This window comes from Rissa tridactyla, chromosome 2 (genome assembly GCF_028500815.1).
Source record: "Rissa tridactyla isolate bRisTri1 chromosome 2, bRisTri1.patW.cur.20221130, whole genome shotgun sequence".
NCBI lineage: Eukaryota > Metazoa > Chordata > Aves > Charadriiformes > Laridae > Rissa > Rissa tridactyla.
Genome location: NC_071467.1, coordinates 81673091 through 81695240, shown reverse-complemented (window position 1 = coordinate 81695240; position 22150 = coordinate 81673091). Strand labels below are relative to the sequence as shown.

General features: G+C 39.5%; 1 protein-coding gene across 2 annotated transcripts in view; it reads left to right on the top strand.

Annotated features, from left to right (window-relative positions):
- The window catches only part of MYO10 (myosin X), a 170977-nt gene extending 151437 nt beyond the window's left edge, over positions 1–19540 (top strand). For both annotated transcript variants that reach the window (XM_054190799.1, XM_054190800.1), the window contains exons 29-41: positions 1954–2047; positions 2816–2871; positions 5291–5433; positions 5896–6090; positions 7203–7360; positions 8635–8758; positions 10541–10838; positions 12463–12670; positions 13243–13379; positions 14328–14448; positions 16888–17340; positions 17720–17911; positions 18179–19540. In XM_054190799.1, the coding sequence (XP_054046774.1) occupies positions 1954–2047; positions 2816–2871; positions 5291–5433; positions 5896–6090; positions 7203–7360; positions 8635–8758; positions 10541–10838; positions 12463–12670; positions 13243–13379; positions 14328–14448; positions 16888–17340; positions 17720–17911; positions 18179–18289 (2290 nt within the window). In that variant the 3' untranslated portion in view covers positions 18290–19540. The remainder of the gene's footprint in view (positions 1–1953; positions 2048–2815; positions 2872–5290; positions 5434–5895; positions 6091–7202; positions 7361–8634; positions 8759–10540; positions 10839–12462; positions 12671–13242; positions 13380–14327; positions 14449–16887; positions 17341–17719; positions 17912–18178) is intronic.
- The last annotated feature ends 2610 nt before the right edge of the window (positions 19541–22150 follow it).

Genomic DNA, 22150 nt, shown 5'->3' with positions numbered 1-22150 from the left:
AAACATTTTGTGCATGGGCTAAATCATGATCTGAGGTTGCTTTTTGTTCAAATAATGAGAAAAAAACAAAACAATGGAAACCTGCCACCCCCTGCAAGAGAGGAATTAGTATTTTGATTGTGGAAGTGTATTTGAGGAAAGAAGTAATGCTTCAGTGGGCAGCCATGGCTGAGGGTTTATTCCTCTCAAACCCGTGGTCTGACTTTCTTCCCTATTAACTGGGTTCTGGGACTTTTGAGGAGAGTGAAATCTGCCTTTGTCTTTTGCAAAGTGCCATGATTAATTTTCATTGTTTACACCAAGATGACATGAAATTATGAAAACTCTGAATTGTTCTTTAAAATCCAGTAATAAATTATTACTAAATGTGCATACAGTGCTATGAAGTCTTTTTTTGTTTTTGAAACAGATGATTGACATTTAAATACATTTGCAATTCTTGATCCGAAAAAAGAAAGCTGAATTGAATTTGTGGGAATCTTTTGGTAGGTGAGGTTTAGTTTTTTTCAGATGATGGGTCCTTCTTTCTAGGTGACCCTTCCCTTGTTTTGAGGGGGTTTCAGGGTTGACCCTTGTCTTACATCCAGCAAAGTAAGTGTTAAACACAACCTCTCTATTGGTGTCTCTGAGTCTTAACAAAAGAATCAGAACTAAATAAATACGTTCCTCATCTTTATTGTCAGGCATTCTAAATCTTAGTTTTTCTTCATGCCTTGCATTGTTTCTAACGAAAGCACAAGCTGTTAGAAAGGACTTAAGATATGGCAGCGATGGTATTTTGGGTTTTCTCAAGCTATTTTGGCAGTTCGGTTTCCAGATACCTACATTATGGGAACAGTTGGCTTCTGAAAGCTGGAGTTAAGGAGACGGCACTTCAGTGTCATAGACATAAATGCTGTGACTACAAGCAATTGCAGAAAAGGTAGCTTTATATTTAAAGCCAGTAGTTTTGCATTTGTTTCCTCAACCTGGTGGTGGTGGAGAAGCCTCTGCAGAAGAGTGAGGAGTCTGTTTTACAGGCTGGGCTTTTGAGCCCTTTGAAAACTTGCCCCCAGGGGATTTTCATTAGAATGGCAAATTCATATCTCAAAGAATGGCATTCAGGAACCTGCTGAACAGGCCAAGCTCTGCCCTCGGATTTCAGTGGGATTGCTTAGAGCGGTTGAGCTTTATCATACACAAGTGCCAGGAGGGTAGAGATTTCCCAGAAGCAGAAGGTGTGGTTGGAATTAAATCCTTCTGCAATTGCTGCTCAGCGCTAGGGGACGAAGTACTGGAAACCTCTCTGCCAGTTTTCCTGTTGTGGATATACACAAGGCCACTGGAGTGGCACAAATTGGCTCTGGTTCAACTTCACTGGTCCTTCCAGCAGCTGGATTTTCCAATGCTCCATAGGGAACAAAAAATGTAGAGGTATTTGCTTGGGGTTTTTATTCTTTTTCCCCTCTCAGCTGTCCTTTTACAGAAGACTTGATGGACTTGGGTGGTCTCTGCAGAAGTATCATTGTACAAAACCAGTACCGGTCACGCTATCAGCACAGCAGAATTTATAATCTGAAGGTTGGGTTTCCCATTAAAGGCTTTGTCGGTAGCTAGTAATGGAGGGTTTTTTTCAGACAAAATGTGTGGAATGTGTTACAAATACTCTCTAAGCACTCAGGTGTTTCAGTGTGCTTACTGCCAGTTTTTCAGAGCTGCCGCTTTTTGTACAAGGTATTTGTCTTCGGGAAGAAGGGTACGACATGAGCTTGGGTGGGAGATCTGGAGGGCTTTGCTTGTACCCAGTATTACTTCAGCTGACACAAAACCTTGCTGCTTTTATGCATGTTGACAAAAGGAATCTTAAGCAATTTCAGAAACCTGCAGAACCTGCTAGATCTCCGCAGAACAAAGGTGACAGAAGGCTTGTGCAGAAGCAACATTTTACTTACACTGCTGCCTTTCTCTCCACAGCCAGTGGTTTAGTGTACTGAGTCAGGTCCATGCGTCCACAGAGCAAGAGATCCGAGAGATGCACGATGAGCAGGCAAATCCACAGAATGCTGTGGTAAGTCTAAATCTGAAGAACTTTTCAAAGCAAATATTTTTAGAAAACAGGGGCAAATATTTTTAGTGTCGCAACCTCGGTTTCCTTAAATGCAGTGGTAGCTGTGACACTGGCTAGAGGCTCCCTGTGCTTGACCCTGTAGCTATGCAAGAGGAGAATCTGACTTCTGATTCCTCTCCCATCATTCACCTCGACGAAAAATTAGTGTTGGTTATGGTGTTTTTTTCTGGTCCGGTCTCCTATCACACCACAGTGTACCCTTGAGTTTGAAGTTTAGCAAAGATACAATTAATGAGTAAATTAAAAACCCAAGAGTAGAAAATTTGCAATTTCTCTGGTCCTGCATTTGTCATTCTGTACAACATACACTGGGAACAAATGGGATAAATTTGCAACCTAATATCAAGCAAAGGGAGATAAAAACTTCTGCTTAATGGCTTCAGAAGTTTGTTCTGAGAGGATGCCATTTATAGTGGGATGGCGCTTTTAGGTGAAAAATTCAAGCAGGTTTGGAAGCATAGAAAAACAAGAGCAGTTTTTGAGCTGCCTCCAGCTTAACTTGCAATACTCTCTGAGTGGATCTGTTTATCTGCGTCCCTTAATTTTCCCCTCGGTAGTTTTAATGGTTAAGAGAAACTGATGCCCAAACCTACGGTTCATTTTGCTTGATCAAAGCTGCCGCTCCTTTCACCTGTCTCTGAGAAGAGTACTGTGAGCAATGCAATAGTAAATGTCTTCCTCCTTTTCTGGTTGGATATTTGTTTACAGGGTACGCTCGATGTAGGACTAATTGATTCTGTCTGTGCTGCTGACAATCCAGATAGGTAAGTCAGAACCATGCCTGGTGACTTCCTTTCTTTTTCTCCTTTCTCTAGCCAAAATAGGATGCTTTATACTTTAGTCTCTATAGTCTGTTGACCAACCATGCATTAAAGTGATGCATTATTTTCTTCCTTTTTATAGTACTAAACAGCATGTGTTAAAACATGTAATAAGAATGGTGGTGTTTTTTTGTGGGGGCTTTATTAAATTCCCTGTCACTGCTTTGTATATGAACTGTTCAGCTACTAAAGTGACCCATAAGTAGAAAATTAAATATTTCTTTCATTGATACAAGTAAAGCTCTTGAAAAACAGCAGCTTATTTTTGAGTCCTTTAGCAATATAGTAGGCAGAAAAATTAATTTTAACATTCTTCTGTTCAGCTTCTCTTGCAAGAATGTTGTGTTCTACAGGGATGAGAACTATTTCCCAGAATAAAAATGTCTTATAAGAAAGAAGACAATGCAGCATAAAAAATAACCGTCAGGATGTTGTTAGTTCTTGAACAAATAACAGTGTTTTGGGGGATAAAAAGTAATCTGGGTTGGGGCTGTGGCTCTGGTGATGAGGTCACTGGCTGTGAGGAATTATTTGTGATGTAGGAGTTCATTCCAGTCTCCTCGTTGCACGAGTGTGAAACAGCTGGGTTGAAGTTACTGGTTTGTCCTTGGCCTGCCAAGACACTGATACCGCAAGTAACTGTGATTATAAGCCCAGGTTTCCTAAACAATACAACACAAATGTCCAGAGCTTGCAAAATTTTAAGTTAGCAATTTCTACCGTAAGCATTTTTCACACGGATTTTTTTTCTTGTAATTTTTTTTTTTTTATTAGTTCTCTGAGTCTAAATCAGAGATGGAAGCTTTTTCAATTGGGGAACAAATTTTACTAATACAAGCAATAGATTATTTTTATCTTGACACGTATGAACGCACTATTGCAAGTTCTAAAGAGAGAAGCTGAGCAGAGAGCCCTTTGAATCTGTATTCAGAAAGAAGCCCAAGAATGGGCCTTCCATTATTTTCCTGAACTGGGGAGGAGGAGAGGGGAGCCTGGAAGGTTGGCTACTGTTGATCATAACCTCCTGTTTGACAGCTTGAGCTACCTTATACCTTAGGGCTCTCTGTTTTCAGTTCTCTTGCTTCAGCTTCTATCCTGTATATCACATTATCCAGCTTTCTAGAGTGTGCGCTTCATGTAGCTCAATCTAAAGCTGCCTCCTCTGCACATATTTTAAAACATGGTCATCACAATTCTTCTGTTCGGTTCACATGCCCGCTTATTTCCTCATCCACCGCTCTTCCTCAATAATGTAGCACTTCAGCGCCACAGCGAGTGGGACCAAAACATGGGATTCTGATCAATCCCTTACCCCTCCTGTGGCACTGGGGAGCACTACTTGTAGATAACTCTCAGGTAACTTTTAAGAGAATTTACATACTTCTCATGTTTCTTGATTTTACTGTGACCTCCCTTCACACAGTTTTCTAGTTTTCCCTCCCTAATCATTTTACTTACTTTTTTCTTTGTCCTGTCATCCATCTAGCTTTTATGTGGCGCACACTGTTTTCGGAGAATGGTATCGTATTTGGGTGAACCTCTCCATCCCCATAAACAATTTTTTGATTGGTTCTACTTCCTACCCAGTTACCTTCTCGCAAGGACTGTAAAAAGGAAGGCCCGTGAACTTCTCATGCATGGCGTGGCCCAGGCTGCATCATTGCCATTTTCTACATCTGATACAGTTCTTAAAAATTGTGTTTGTTCCAGGATGAAAAAATCAATGGTAAAGGGTTAAAGCAAGTGTTTGTAGGCTGAAAAACCTGCCACCTTTCTAATCCAGGGAGCCATCCACACAGTTCACTTGGGCTAGTTCTTCATGCTTCAGTGAATCCTGGTGTAGGATTGGGTAAAAGCCAGACTCTCATTAAAAATAGATTGTACTCTTTGCGAATTGGGTTGCACTGCATTAAAAATAAAAGAATCTGTGTTCACATGCTGCTTCACTATAGACCTTTGTAAATTGTAGTCGGTTTTAGCTAATGTAACTACTGAAGCAGACACTCTAAATAGATCTGACCCTGAAAGAGAGTTCTGATTCACATCCAAAGCTGATTAAAGATTGCAGGTTTTTCTCACCATAGATTTATTTTGAGATAGGACAAGTTGCAATTTAATGTAAACTTTCCCACCATTCAGAGCCCTAGCATTTTGGTGTGAATCCAATATAATTGAGTCTTTTCAAATGTTTAATTTTTTTTTTTTTAGGTTTAGTGGTGTTGAAATAGATGCTTTAGAGGTGGACAGTATTTGTCCGTATGGAAAATGCAAACAATGGACAGTGTTTATGATTATGGTGAGTGAGGTAAACAGTACATATGTTGATTGTAAAGGCTTTATCAATCTTCATTTATTTTCATAGACCCAATTCGTTTGTGATCATCACTGCCAATCGTGTTCTTCACTGTAATGCTGACACTCCTGAAGAGATGCATCACTGGATAACACTGCTCCAAAGGTCAAAGGGGGACACTCGAGTGGAGGGACAAGAATTCATTGTGAGGGGTAAGAACTGAGTGGGGCAGCAACAAAGTAATTAACATCCATTAAGCTTCAAAGCGATTGTTCCCACAATACAATCTGTGTAATATGCTAGCATTGCATGGCAGTGCTGGAGCCTCATCTTTGGACGATGGAGTTTACTCACAAATTAATACAGCTAAAACTATACTCCTGCTGTGCCATATAAAAAAAACACTATAATGATGACAAAAGCATTTTTGTAAGTTGACAAAAGATTTTTTTCTAGGTAAACACCAAAATATAAAAGTTTATATATAGATTCTATATATCTTCATCATTTCATTGTTTGAGAATTCTAGTCAAAGTTGTTTAATATGTGGGCTAAACAATTCACATAATATTTTTGTTGTTGTTAAAAGTATACAACTAACTTTTAACAACTTAATTTTGTCCAACTCTCTTAAATAAAAAAAAAAAGTGTGATTCAAATTGTGTCTTTAACAGGATGGCTACACAAGGAAGTGAAAAACAACCCAAAGATGTCTTCATTAAAACTAAAGAAGCGTTGGTTTGTTTTAACGCACAATTCCTTAGACTACTACAAGAGTTCAGAGAAAAATGCTTTGAAATTGGGTACACTGGTCCTGAACAGCCTCTGCTCAGTGGTCCCACCTGATGAAAAAATCTTCAAAGAGACAGGTAATTGTTTGCTCTTGTTCAAATACGCTCTCAGTTGCCTCTGTCCTAGTAATGCAACAAACAGTGCAGAAGAATATTTTAAATGGATTATTACAGTTGCAGTCTGATGAACAAATCAGGTTCCTAAGTCACTCAGGCTTTTTACAGGGAACTGCTGGACAAAAAAACCAGAAGTAATAATGTATGCAGGAATAAAATTTGTTCTCACCAACATTTGAGTTATCATAGACTGACACTGCGGCTAACTTAGTGTGAACGCTTATGCTTACGCATCAAAGACCTGAGGAAAGATGTCTGAGTAGCACTCTCATACATTATTTTATGTGCTGAGGAACTGTGAGGACTAGTATTGGTGGAGCAAGTATAGAGTAAGAGTCCAGCTTATGCTAACCTACATTCTACATCTGAGTCAGCTCCCCTGTGCATTTTCAAAACTGGTTTTCAACTCGGAAGTGGCTGTTTGCAAATGAGAAGCGACTACTGGCAGTCCTATATATCTCATTGGGGTCACTGACACTTCAAAGAGGCTTTCGCTAGTGAAAGATGAAACAGATTTTCTTTAATTGAATCTGCTTCATAAAAAGCCTATACGATGATGCAGGGAGAGAATTTGAGCTGAAATGCTCTTCCTGTCATAGTTGCCACTTCATTGGTGTGAAATTAATGACTTTTTTACAGCAGAGTTAGTTCATGCTTTATACCTGTTTGTACGTGTGCTGCAGATGATGAAAGACTCTTGCATAAAAAGCAAGACTGTCTCAAGTTTTCCTGTTACTGACAGGGCTGGAGAAGTAGGGCCCACAAGCCACATGTAGCTAACAGTGTTCCATAGTGTTGTCTTAGGATCACCTTTACTAAGATTACTGGATAAAATGGGAGGCTGCATGGTGGTACTCCTGGGCTTTTTTCAAGGAGACAATCTCCTTTAATACCGTAGTATCTGTATTATGATACTTAATTAGTCATACAACTTCTTAGCTCCTGAAAAACTGGCAGTGTGATCCAGAATGCAGCACTCGGGGTCTGATGGGACTACAGCTGATTTCAGATAGAAGCTGGGGTATATTTATAGCTACAGCTTCTATGATTAATAATTTTTACTGTTGTGCTAGGTTATTGGAATGTAACCGTATACGGACGCAAACATTGTTACCGTCTCTATACAAAATTGCTTAATGAGGCGACCCGCTGGTCAAGTGCCATCCAGAATGTGATTGACACCAAAGCACCGATTGATACACCAACTCAGCAGCTTATTCAGGATATTAAGGTAGGCACAAACCAGGAGGGTGTGGGGTAGGAAAGAATGGTTGCTTAAGTATTTGAAATCGGCCTCTTTTTTTACGTTGGCTTTGCCATATGGGGTAATAAAGCAGAAAATGTGGGGTTTAATCGCACAGTGACATAGACTGAAATTGTGGAACCTGAATGTATTCGCTGACCTGATAAAGGAATTTCTATCTAAAGAGTAAAACAACAAAGTATGAAGTGCAACTTGGAGGGCAAAAGGGATAACTTTTTTCCATGAAAACAGTAACAAGTTTTACCGGTTTGTGTAACTTGACAGACGTTGCTATACCAGCGGATTCACAGGTTAGCAGGGCTGTGTCCACAGTGAGCAGCACACCAGGATGTGGACAAGACAGATCCTGTGATTTTACTTTTTTTCCATTATGGTTCATTTCTTGTTCTATGATAGTACAGGCTAAACATCTCGTGTCTCTGCATTATGCGAAACATTCAATTAATGCTTACTGCTTTATGGTCCTGTTGGAGATGTTGCCTGCATAGCCAGAGAATGTCTTCCTGGAGATTTTTGCTAATGTACTTTCAGGAGAGAGGATGATGATTCTCAGAAGAGATCAAATAAAAATAGAGGGGAGAACGGCTACGAATGTTTTCCCTTAGGGGGTGCCACCTCTTCTCTCATGAAAAAGAAGTATCAATTCCTAAATTCCAAGACTATGAACACTATTCTTCAGAGCAGTAGACATATCTGGAAGTTGAGGATTGATAGAAGACGGTGGTCACATATCTGTCAAACGTCGCCTAAGAACAGTATTTAGACGTCTGAATGGGTGCATCAGGTTTACAACAGCAGTTTTTCCGGACTATTTTGTTATGGTAGCTCCTGTAGACTCTAACTGAAAAGGCCACTTAATTATGATGGAGAAATATTTTTAAATAAAATTTGAATACAGATGACAATTCCAGTTATGAAATACTGGAGTAAAAATGATTGTAAAATGAAAACACACTTTAAAAAAATTTATGAAACTTCATTTTTGTCTCCTGCAGCTCTGCTGTGGTTTGTTTGTTACTGCACAGATAAAGTAAGCTTATGCAAGGCCTGAGGTTAGCATATACTGAGCATTCATAGCCCGCAGAGTGCCATGGGAGCCACAGTACCCACAACCGGATTTACCACCAGATAGTGTTGGTAACACCGATGACTCATTTTTTCACAGCCAACCTAAAGGCACAAAGCCTTGCATTATTGTTAATGCTGGACCCCAAATCCTGCTTTTTTTCTTACCCCAATAGGAAAACTGCCTGAATGCTGATGTGGTTGAACAGATTTATAAGAGAAACCCTATTCTCCGTTACACTCATCATCCATTGCACTCGCCGTTACTGCCACTGCCGTATGGGGACATCAATCTAAACTGTAAGTTTTTCCATCACAGAAACACTTTTCCTTATGAAAGAGTTTCGTCAGTTTCATAAGCTTCCTTATGAAGGAGTTTTTTGTCAGTGGGCTATGGTGAAATAATGGTAGGCAAAATATATGTTTGTAATACTAATAGACAAGTTTCCCTGTTCTCTTCCGGGAGGTAGAGAATAGCAGTTTGTCTAGCATAGAGCCATGGGCGTGTGGTGCTCCTGCACGGGCGTTACAGAAGGGAATGTTGCTATTGCTGCCGTAATACAAGTTTGTTACCCTCAGCAACACGGCTGAGACCACCAAGTTTGAAAAGCCTTGCACTGAAATAAGCAACTAAACCAAATAGATTCAGTCACCTTGAATTGTATTCTTCTCAAATCATTGTTGCTTCCTACCCCATGCAGGGAGCTGCAGCAGCTACAACTTCCAATTAACAAGTGTAAGTTTCATCAGTCACGTTGGGAAGCATTATTTATGGGAAACAACATTTGAGCGGACATGATTTGAAAAACTAATGGTTCATCTACTCCTGAAACAGGCACAATCACGTCTTTTAGTATCCTTGGCTCAGTCACTAACTTAGAAGTCTGTTTTGAATGAATGGTTCAGAGCTATTGGTGGGTGTGAATTTGGTGTCCTTAAATGGATTTGCTTATCTTATTTTGCAACTGCGTATTAAACAAGATATGACTTCAGATCAGAAATTTCAGCCTTGAAAGGAGGTTGGGAGGTCACAGCTGATTAAAAGCTAAGGTATTTCAGGTGACACTTCCTGACAACTCAAGCAATATCCTTCTGCTCAAAAGACAAGGAAAAGTAAAATCCTAGGAGAAACCTTTCCCTTCTCTTCGCCCTCCTCCTCCTGTACAAGGCACAGTTCTGGTCTCCTCGGCACTTGAGCTGTTGTCCCATGCAGGAGTGCAGCATGGTTGCTCTCTATTCCCCATGGAGAGGAATAGCTAGCTCCCTCTGAGGCAGAAGTCCTGCCAAAGTCTTCCTATACTAAATGTAGCTCCACAGATGGACGGATGCTCAGTTACTGCCTTGACTTGCAGTTGAGTTCTAGTTATTTTCTGTGTTAATGTAATGTAGGTTTGAAACTTCGTAAGATACGTTTATACTGTTTTGTGCTTTGATGGTTAGTTGGCCTAACTGATGCAGACATCAGAGTAATCTCCTCCATCTCTTGAACTCAAGTACTGCATGGTGCTTTTAAGCAGATTGTGAAAGTTGTTAGCCCACTTTGAATAACCTGTAGTACAAAAAACAATCACTTTCTTTTCCAGCACTCAAAAAGCAAGTTGCAGTTTTATGGCAATGATTTATTTTAGTAGTATTGTTTGGGTTTAATTGAAATGCTACTGCTGTGGACCAAAGCAATGCCATGTATCGTTGTCACTTTCCATAATGCAGTCATGCTTTACTTCGTTTATGATCTGATTAGATTTTCACTTTCTTGTGACACTGAAAAAGTGATAGGCACTGCAGCAGTGTGGATTGCTCTGGAAGAAAAATTATCAAAAAAACCTCCAAGCAAGATATACATTTTAAGTTATGTTGTCGCAAAATGTCAAAACGGGATTTCATTAAATTCAGATCAAATCTCAATAGCAAAATAGCTTGTAAAATGAGTTTGCATCATATGTTTGAAATGGAGAAGATCCATCCTAATATCCCGCATAATAAGGGTCAGAGAACAGCAGTAAGCAATTCCTGTGTTAAGCCTGAGTGCTTTCTCTTTCATATCTCAGTCTAAGCACCTTTCTCCCCATGTTTCTTTTGTAGTGCTGAAAGACAAAGGCTACACAACTCTGCAGGATGAAGCCATCAAGATATTTAATTCTTTACAGCAGCTGGAGTCTATGTCTGATCCCATCCCTATAATCCAAGGTATCCTCCAAACAGGACACGATTTACGACCTCTTCGAGATGAGCTCTACTGTCAGCTCATCAAGCAGACCAATAAAGTGCCTAACCCCGGGAGCGTGGGCAACCTGTATAGTTGGCAAATACTTGCCTGCATGAGTTGCACATTTCTGCCGAGTCGCAGCATCCTCAAATATCTTAAGTTCCATCTCAAAAGGTGAGAAGCTTTGAACTATTAGAGCAAGAACAGAAGTTTCTTCACTCACTGTTTTCTTCCCCACAACTTGTAGCTGTGTTTAAACATCTGGAAGTGAGACTTGAAGATGCATTCATTTAGTGAACTGGTTAATGCCGAACAACGAATCTAAAAAAACATGTCCTATGAAGAGAGTGTGTGAGTTCATCTAGGTGGAATTATTCTCATTTGAAGAATCAAGCAAAATCCCACTAAACTGAATGCATAATTTATTCATGTTGACAAAAGGGGGGCTTTCTGTAATCGTATAAAGTTGCTTACAGGACTTGCAAGCCTGTACCCTCCAGGTCCCATTCTCAACTGTCCAAATAAACCTGTTAAAAATTCTTAATCCTGCTTATCTTAGTTTATGAGGTATGCATCATGCACATAAAAGAACATTATCATAAAGATGTATTTGAGGTAAAAATGGCTGCTTGCAAATCCAGTTTTAAGATATTAGTGACCATTAAAAAAAAAAACCTCATTTTTGACAGTTCAGCATTAACCAGAACACGGAGTTCCTCGTGCTGTGATGCAGCAAAAGAACGCAGCGTGTCATTAGGAAAGTTAGTCCACCAACAATAATCTGTTCTCAGTAATTTAAAAGTCATGTCTGTATTTGTGCTAGAGCATGGACTTTTCCAATGACTTTGCCAAATCTAATTATTTGATAAATATTTTTTAAATGTTTGTATTGAAGGTATACCTTTCAACCAAAGTAAGATCAGTGAAAAATATCTATCAGTTTATATAACTGTTAAAATGAAAAAATCCAGCATTGATTCATTTTCTCAGTTTAATTCAGCTCCTAAACCAGTCTCCTAGTTAAAAAAAATGCAGCTGATAGAACATTTGTAGGTTGGTTTCAGCATTATTGATGCATAGTCATTTTACAGCATTTCTGTAATCCTGCAGTAATCTTTTTATGCCTTGTAGATCACTAATCACTGTACTATTTCACATAAATTAAACCTTAGTAGCTCTACAAAGCTGGTATTTTATCACTGGAAATATTATAAAAATATTAAAGCTGTACTGAAAGCTACCCAAATTTAACAGTTTTCAATAATTAAGGGTTGAGTTCATTAAAATTGTTAGTGAATACTCGTAATACTGACTGCTGAACAGTAAGGTCTAGAGAAAATCTTTAAGAAAAACAGGAATAGAAATCAAGTGTCCTAAGTGACACTGCCACAAAACCGAGCAGTCAAATATGTTTTATTGCTTTTTTCTGTAGAATCTTAGGGCAGTTTAGTCTTCATTCAACAACTGTTACTGGCAAAAAGGGGAGCTGATTACAAGAAGATTTGCTGTCAAATCTGAGTCATTACAAGATTCCTGTAGTTAATGCTATAAAGGTAGCTCAGTTTTTTCTTTCCATTAGGTTTGTAGAACAAAATGATGAAAGTATGTAAGTTATCCCACAGCTAAATCACAAGCTAGAACACCTTCCTTGACAGTAAAGGTAAATCTTTAAGCGTGGCAATTACATAGCATACTGGATACAGAAGTACTTTCCAGAAAAAAAACCCAAACGTTCTCAAATAAGTAAACTTTCTAGTTTACAGACTGGCAGCTTAAAGTAGTAATATTTGTCTCACAGGGTTCGTGACCAGTTTCCAGGAACTGAAATGGAGAAATATGCACTTTTTACTTATGAATCTCTGAAGAAAACCAAATGCAGAGAGTTTGTGCCATCCCGGGATGAAATAGAAGCTCTGATCGGCAGGCAGGAAATGACATCCACAGTTTATTGCCACGGTGGGGGCTCCTGTAAGATTACAATCAACTCACACACTACAGCTGGAGAGGTGAGAAGTGGTGACGGAAGGGCTTTGGCACATCAGTGTGTCCCTTTACGTGCTAGTTACCGCCAGTAGTAGCGTCAAACGTTAGAAGCGCTGGGGGTTTCTCTACCGGTTTCTCCGTTCGGGGGAGGGAAGGCTTACAGAGCTGTCCCTCCAACATCCCAGCGCGTTCTGAAGAAATCCCTGCTATAAAAACTGTCTTTATTCTGCAGAGGATTACCCAACTGTGTTCCCTCTTACAGGAAAAATGACAGGAAAGACTAAGCAATAGAGGCATTATTGGAATAACTTCAGTAGATACTGGTGTGCATGATAGCCAAGTTGCTTGCTGGAAGACTCTTGCTGAGTTGGTGAAATACAGGGCCAAGTGATAGCACATAGATATTCTGAATGAATCATCGTTGTTTAGTATAAATAATAAAGTCTAAAAATGATTAATACAGCTGATGAGAACATGTTAGCAACATTTTTAGCCTAATGTAAAACCTAGCTCTGAATTTTCTGATAATTATTTGTCTTATTCTGTGGTGCTGTTTTTCTATGCTATGGTGTTTTCATGTGCTTTTTTTCATTAGGTGGTTGAAAAGTTAATTCGTGGCTTGGCCATGGAGGATAGCAGAAATATGTTTGCGTTGTTTGAATACAATGGAACTACTGATAAAGCAATTGAAAGCAGAACCATTGTGGCTGATGTCTTGGCAAAGTTTGAAAAGTGAGTGCACCTCTCCTTCTCTCTCGCCACTCTAAAAAGTAGCAATTAAATACGTTTCCAATGTCAATAATGCTGAATTTTCTCTTTCTCTTGCTTGTTTGTGATGACGCAGCTGAATTACACACATAGCCATTCCTGGAACAAAAGCATCTTTATTTTTTTTCTTAAAGGAATTAATGAGCCACCCATTCACTTGTGTTTGGTTTTCCTCTGTCTTGACACCAGTAGGGGACTATTTCTCATCACTATTTCCGCATTTTCTTTTCCACTACTACAAATCATTCCACCATTACTAGCGTCGTGGCTGCCCCAGTACTGAGAGAACTAAACTCCAGGCAGTTATTGCCATTCTGACTACCCGTTGCCTAACTTCACGTGGAAGTCACCACAGTACAGCTCATAACATTTTTCTTACCAGTAAAATTGAAACCACCCATAGCACTGTAGTAAGAAAATGTAATACAAGCCTAAATACCTGCTTGTCCTTATGTTATATGCATGGCAGTCAGCCTTCTTTATCCACATAATAATGGGGGGGAAAAGGAATGTTGTGCAAAAAAAGTGTTGTGCAATTACATTTTATAACGGGACTTAATAACGTTGCTTTTATCAATACCTGACAGAGGCACAAATAGAAGTTTGTTAAGAGAATTTGTCTTAGAAACAGTTGTCTGAGGAGTGAGTCAACTTTTGTAAGTCCTTGATTTTTGCTGTAGGCTCTAAATAAGCACACACACGTGTATCTGTGTGTATATATATCTTCAAATGAGATCAGTCAGGTATACTGCTGAAAACAATTAGCTCCTGTCAACAATATCAGATTGATAGCAGGTGTGACAAAACAAAATTCATCTGACGCCTTGCTTAGATTCTTCAGGTGTCAATTTAGAAAGGAGTTTGATTTCACAGATCTGCTCTCTCTCTCTCCCTGTTCGCACACCCGTGCAGGCTTGCTGCCGCTGCTGAAGCTGGGGAAATGCACTGGAAGTTCTACTTCAAGCTCTACTGCTTCCTGGACACAGAAAACGTCCCAAAAGACAGCGTGGAATTTGCCTTTATGTTTGAGCAGGTAAAGGACAAAGATTCTGTTTTGAGGCACTTGTAAGAGGAGGAAAAAAGCAAGAAATGTAGGGGGCACAGAGAGTGTTTTGATTATGCTTCTGTTTAAATGCACTATTAGTCAAGCATCAAGTGCAAAGAAAGCAGTTCAGTGGTCAAAAGAGGCTTATCCTGACATAAGCAAAGCACATATGATTTATCTACCATTAGGACTTTTCTTACTTCTGCATTGCTTGTGCATTGCTTTACGTATAAAAACTTGGATAACTGGATCTAAGCTGGATAAAACAGAAAAGGATAAAACTTGCTTTTAATTTTGATCATATGAAACCACGTTCTTAAGAAAGTGTAAGAAATAAAGTGAAACATGTAATTGGCAAGCAAATTAATTATTAGAGACCCACAGTGGCAACTGGACAGAACTAATCAAACAATAGCTTTTTCTCTTTTCAGAAACTGATTGGTATTTCATAGGCACCATAGTAAAACAAATCAGTTTGGTCTCAGCAGTAACCGCTGAGGCAGCTATGATGAGTAGAAACCCACTTCATGAATGTGCTGAGCTCAGAATGAGGCCATGTTGCAAAACATAAAATAAACAACATTGATTTATAATGAAAATTAAATGCATCAGCAGTTGCATTTCTGTCTTATGATGGCATTTATTATTGCTGATTGACCTTCTCCTTTACTACCATATCGCAAATGGCTAAAAATTCTTCCAGTGGACAGCTTCTTTCAAGTGAGCACTAGAGACAGATAAAGAATTCTGTGTAAGGCTATTTGCAATGCCAAGACACTGATGTTCTGTTGGTAAGCAAGCCTGATGTGATCGAGAACTGACATATTTCAATTTTCGTATATACGAAGCCTTCTTCCTCTTCCATGGGATCAGAAACATCTTCACTGTAGTAAGAGTATTTCTTCCTTGTTCACAGTTTAGGTTTTAAGGCACCATATTACATCACATATTACCAAAAGTCTCCTTCCAGAGCCTACAACTGTAGCTCAATCTAGAACTGCTTATTGTTGGCTGAAGGATCTGGGCAATAGAAGAGTCAGCCAGTTAATGCCTCTTGCTTTGGAATGAAATTTAACCAGTAAGAAGAAAATCCATGAGAGCTCTGCATCAGATATTTTACATTACATTATTGGTTAAAGAGGCAGACTTAGGTGGTTTTCTGGCTGAACAACTAAAACAAGCACATTTGCTGAAGCAGCTTGTTTTCATGCAGCATTCTGTGCTGACTGGTGTTTAGCCAAATATTTTATGCCTTGTCTTGCCAAGACCCATAGTATTTCAGTTATAAAGCACGGCACGGTCAATCCCTACAATGAATATTACAGCAATACCATTAAGAGGTAACTTATTACATTCTAATATCAGTTCTGTTCTTTTTTTCTGATTATCTGCTTTTGATGTCAGTCATCATCTTTTTTCCGACGATTAAGAAAGACAAAAAAACCTTTTGTCATCGGTTTTAGTTCTGTAACCTCCATTGTTTTAAAGTCTGAATCCTTTAATTCATAAGGCGCTGAAGAAAATCTTTTACTACTTCTTTCTCATTAAAATACTGTCCTTCCGTTTCCACAAGATAGCTCTTTCTTCTGCATGTGTACAATCTCAGGTAAACCACCTTGCATGTTTAAAGGCACATTTTGTCTCCGTCCTAAGTGTACACCTAAATGGAGTAGCTCTTACTCAGGTGTGAATTATCTCTGTGTGTTTACTAAACTGCTTCCAGTTCCTGCATCTCCAGAGATGAGGCGAGTTTGTTTCCTGCAGTAGTTTCATATGAAAAAAAAATAAAAATTCTAGCTGCTGCACATTTCCGAAAGTTCGAATGGGTGTGCAAAGAGCAAGGATTTGAAAGAGTTGTCTTGGTTCACAGTCTCATCCCTGATGCTACAGACCCCATAACATAAATGTTTTGCTAACTTTACCTGGGATCCATTGAAGATTTACTGTTTTCTCTCAGTGAAGTTTATTACAAAGCTGTCTTAGGGCTTTGCTTGTTTGGCTGGAAACATCAGTTTTCACAACCATATTGTTGATGGCAGTGAGCAAAACTAGATACTCATTTCTTCCTAATGCCCATAAACACAGATGGCTTCCTCCAAATCAGGTGTTTAGATGCTGATTTTCTCCCTTCACGTTTTATTTTCCTTTTTAGTAATTCAGTTACTGTTATACATGAGTTCGCGAAGAGCTGTACTAGTAACAGTGATTCCTGTTTAGCAAGTTCCTCAATTGCCTTGCAGTTCTTCTGGTAAACCCTGTCTTGCCCAGTTTAACAAATTTGCCAAGAGATTTACCACATTTGATTTATTCAATGGATCGTTTATTTCAGATCCTGGATTTGCCTGGCAGTAAATCTGTTCCTGTTTCTCTCTCAGTCCTTTCAAAGACTGGTTTATATATAAAAAGCTACCTTTTTCCCCTTGATAGGCTCATGAAGCAGTGATTAGAGGACACTATCCTGCTCCCGAAGAAACCCTCCAGGTCCTTGCAGCTTTGCGTCTTCAGTACCTCCAGGGAGACTACACTCTACACACCACCGTCCCAGACATGGAGGAAGTCTATCCCTTGCAAAAGCTGAAGTCTCGGATTACACAGTCTACCAAAACATTTACTGTGGCAGAGAAAGCTGAGAAAAAACGAGCCAGTTTTCTTGAAGGAACGTTGCGGAGGAGTTTTCGCAGTGGCTCTGTCAGCAAACAGAAGGTTGAGGAGGATCAGATGTTAGACATGTGGGTCAAAGAGGAAATCTCAGCCTCCAGGACTAGTATTATTGATAAATGGAAAAAACTCCAGAGGATGAACCAGGAGCAGGCTATGGCAAAGTATATGGCTTTGATTAAGGAATGGCCTGGCTATGGCTCAACACTCTTTGACGTAGAGGTGAGTATGACCTCCTGAACACTCAAACTACAGTTTATACTGTAGACACGGTGGTTTCATTACGGAGTAGAGAAACCATAAATACAGTATCACAATGCTCAGACAGCTGATGTAATAAGATGTTAGATATTAAAAGCATACTCCCATTGGCAAGCACTGCAGCCATTTCAGTCCACTAGCTAACCATAAAATACATACAGAGGGACGGAATGCTAGCCTGATGGGTTGCAAACAAATTTAGGACAATTGTAAAAGGTTAAGTTCAAAAAGTGACAGGCAATGCGCACTTTTTAAGAAAAGGTTAAAGACAAGAACCTCAACAGTATGTGTTGTGTGTCCCGCTGTTGCCTTCGCTGTTAATCTACATTTTTTCCTCTAGTGTAAAGAAGGGGGATTCCCACAAGAGTTGTGGCTTGGAGTCAGCGCTGATGCAGTTTCTGTCTACAAGCGTGGGGAAGGAAGGCCTCTGGAGGTGTTCCAGTATGAACATATCTTGTCATTTGGTGCACCGCTTGCCAACACCTACAAGATCGTGGTGGATGAGAGAGAACTGCTTTTTGAAACTAGTGAGGTAAGAGCAAGAAGGGATTTTGGTTTTGTGGTCTTTGTGTTCTGATAGCCAAGCTACTTAGAAATTTAATAATTGCCACAAACGTTACAGATTTATTCAAGATCCCTGTAAAGACATAGTGAGACGGACAGAAATGCTGAGTATTTTTATTTCTTTAACCGCAAAAGGATTTTGTTGAAAGCTCGACAGTTTTATATTGTTAGTGTCTAAAGAAATTCATTCACATACTGTTACCTAAGAACTTTGCTCTTTATACCCTTTTGGCAGGTGGTTGACATTGCAAAGCTGATGAAAGCTTACATCAGTATGATCGTGAAAAAACGCTACAGCACCTCTCGATCAGTGAGTAGTCATGGAAGTCAGGGCAGCTCCAGGTGAAAACCAAACCAGTTCTACTGTGCTCTAAATAGAATATATCGCTGCTTGGCCTCAAAACGACCTGATGATACTGATGACATCTGCTGACAAGCTAACAAAGAACCAGAGTTTCCACGGAAAATATCTTCAAACATTGTTTTAGAAAGACCACAGGGTGGGGAGGGGAAAATCAGCTGAAATAGTCACATACTAGAACTGCTGGCTCGTTCAAAACTTTCCAAAGCATTATTATCTCCAGTTGATGTAACAAATGCCTTAAGACTCAATCCACTGCAATACAAGCAGTAATAAGTGCCTTAACAATATTAAGCCCAACTTGTATTGACCTAAAATTGCTGATAAAAGTCAAGAGGCTTATTTTTGTCCTTCCAGAACACTGAAAACAAAGTTATATTCATCCATTCTGCACTAATCTACTGGCCTGTGTACATGTGGGAAGGGAGAGGGGAAAAGAGCAAGGTATATTTTTTTGGAGAGCTGCAGGCAGCCTTCCTGGTGGACGCCAACATTGTTTCCCCTTGCTTCCATGGATATGCACATTGTGCATGCATATTTGAGCTGTCAGTAAAAATTGACTAATTTTATTCTGTATTTCACAAGTCTTTTGAAGCAAAGGGAATAAGTATGTGCAATGGTGTAAACAGTCTTTCTGTACATTTTAATAGTTCAGAGTTATAGTTGTTACAATTGTATCGTTACTTTATAAGCAGTTTTATTAACAAGTAAATTCCAGAATTTTCATACATTGATTTTACTATTGCAAATATGTATTACCATATAAGTAGCAGAAGTCTGCATTCTGTATCTGCTGTATTATAAAGAGAGATGTAGCTGAGAATATTTATAGACTACCCTAATATGGAAATACAGTTATCAGTTCAATACTCCATAATGTCAGCTTAAGTTTTTAATATTAAATTTTTCTTTTAAAGACATCAATTTTTTTTTTATATTCTGGCTGGACTCTCCAACTCGGACTGACTGCCAAAGGTCAGAGCCCTTTAGAGTTGACTAAAGAAAGCAAAGTTATACAATGCAACTGCTTTAATATAGAGCTCTCTATTTTACCTGGTTGCTTGATGAAGGTTCTTGACAGTACCCTGTAAATAAATTGGGGAATATCAGCTAACAATAAGCTGATTTTGGACTTCTATTTTTGTACAGAAATACTGTAATATAAGGCAAAACTTTGATCAAAGGTGTCTTTTTGTCCACAGAAAAAAAAAAAAAAACAAAAAAAAACCCAAACAACTGAAAAACCTTACTGTTATTAAAAACCTCAGCCTTTAAGGAATCATGCCTACTTACGAAAAAAAAAAGTCCAGCAATAAAGAAAATATATGTGACATGCTCTGTTTCCACTTAATACTGAGTTGGACTTGCTGCAAAGCCCTAATTCTATCTGTCTTCTCAGGAGCCAAGCCAGGAACACAGACAGTGTAGGCTTTACATATGCTTTTGCTTGGAAAGGTGCAGGTGCTTTGTGTTGCAATGGGGCAGGTTTCCCTCTGTGATCACCGCTACCTCCTTGATCATGTGGCATGTGTCAGTTAAACCAGCAGGACAGAGGGGACAGACTGCTGAGCAACTCCACTCCACAAGGAATGTGCAAGTAAAGCTTTTGCTATTTGTGTATCCCTGATGTAAGATGGCTTGTTTTCACTAGCCAGCCACAGCACAGTAGTGCAGCACGCGCTGCCCTCCTGAGTGCACGCAGCCTTTATAGACTACAAGGCTTGCTGTGAGAAATCCTCCACCCTCCTCCAACTGGCAGATAGGTTTAGTCACTCCATCTGTGACACTGCTCCTCAGTCCCTGAAGACTTGCTAAATTACAGTACTAATTTCATGTCCCCACCCTCCCAGCAAAGGTGAACTTATCTACAGAAGACAAGAAAAATGAGAGAACTGTAACTGCAGTATGGACAGCTACACACACACAGAGTATTTGAGGCTGTAACATTTCTGATTTTTTCCATATGCAAGTCATTTAGAAAGAACTTAGCTGCTCTTAGCAAGGCATCCTTGGAATGACACAATTGAAACATTTCAACCAGCGGAGCAAGAAGGTTCAGTTTTATCCATGTACTGTTTGCAAACATGTTCAGAGAAGTCCCTGATGCGTCATCATCATCATTAATTGGTCAAAAAAACAGGAATATACAAGGTGATGATCTTGTTCAGAGTCACAGTCTTGAGAAGCTGACACCACTTCTCCAATCCCCATTCGTTTACCTCCTGAGTGACTTCTGGATGCTATCAACCATTAGGAGGGATGTTTGCTCATAGTTAATACACAGAAGCGCCTGTCACTACATCTAAGAGCCTTTTCTTCATTCATGCCAATTCTGCCAACCTGCCATGCAAATTTTACTTCAGCTGCTGCTGTTGAGGCAAATAAAAGCTTTCATAATTGTTGATAGTTGCAAAAAAGAATGCGCAGTTTATCAAAATAAATACTGCGTAATAGATACACCAGGGTTTGGAAGTGAAAACAATGCTCCTTAAATTATAAAATATTTAAAAATTTATTAAGGAGACGTTCTATTCTTGCAAATTATTTTGCTTCAGTAAAAGTTTTTTGCAAGAATACATGAAATTTCTTGCTAGAGCCAGAAATTTTCTCCTGCCTATGATCTCTTCTGTTACAGTAGCAGTGGAGTGTAACTGAAGAGAGGAGAGGAACTTTCATCACAAATCAGAATACATCTTTACTTTTATTCTTGTCTTGAAATAAAGTTTTATGTTTTGAAAAAAACCCAGACATTGTAAAAGCTTACCGCTACTTATAAAAGAAAGAGTAGATCTGTACATCTGGAGACAAGCCATAGTAATGCAACTGCTACACTCTTTAGGTTGAGAGCATCAGAAATCACAAAGAACTGTGCATTAGAAATTACGCCTCAATTCCACCTATGTCCTCAGGCTTCAGACTAGCACTTTCCCTGTGCCTCATGATAGACATACAGCCATTTGTCAGGGTGCAAGAATTCTTAATAAACTTAATTACACAAGTTATGCACGGGAAATTGCTTCACTCGAAAAGCGTTTCATCAGAAACTTAGGTTTCAAGCCCCACATTTCTGAGGCATACAGCTATGACAGGTACACACAGGTTTGCACCAGTACAAACTCCTAACGCAGACATGCTACAGCACTGCAAGTCATGCCAACGTAAGTCCATCCTACAGCAACTCCGGCAGAATGGTGATAATTTCTTCAGTGCTGACAGACTACTTCTCACAGCGCATGCACTCCAGATCATTTACAGCTCTGCGAAGTAAATGCAGAAGCTGTTGTATGTCAAATATGACAGCCCTGTCCTGAATATAACTAATTCTGCATGGTGCCCAGCCCTAGAAACCCACAGCATTTCCCTCCATCAGATAGAGGAAAACAGCTACCGGCTGTGCTGTGGCACAACCGTGCTTGCACACACATGCAGCTGCAAGGTGGATGACATTGTGGAGATAGTCCTGGGACTTTCCATCTCTGAGTTATTAACACCAGTTAAACTCACTTTGCAAATAAACATCTAATAAAGTTTCATCTTGAAGGAATCCACTGAGAATATCTCCCGCAACACAGCACAACAGACAAAAGGCCTTTGGTGCAACAACACATCAAATACACATGCTGCAACAGTCACAGGAAGCAATCAGAAGAGGGCAGCAGCAATCCAAAGAAGTGAACTATACCGAGAGCGTTTCCAGCTGTAGTATCTGGTCTTTACCTGGTCTTTATCAAAAGACAGCAGGCAGGGGTAGGAGAAGGAAGATGGGGTCCTCTCGTCATTCCTGCTGTGCACCAGACGTGTAGGACAAGCAACAGCTACGCAAGCTGCTTCTCTGACATGCCAACG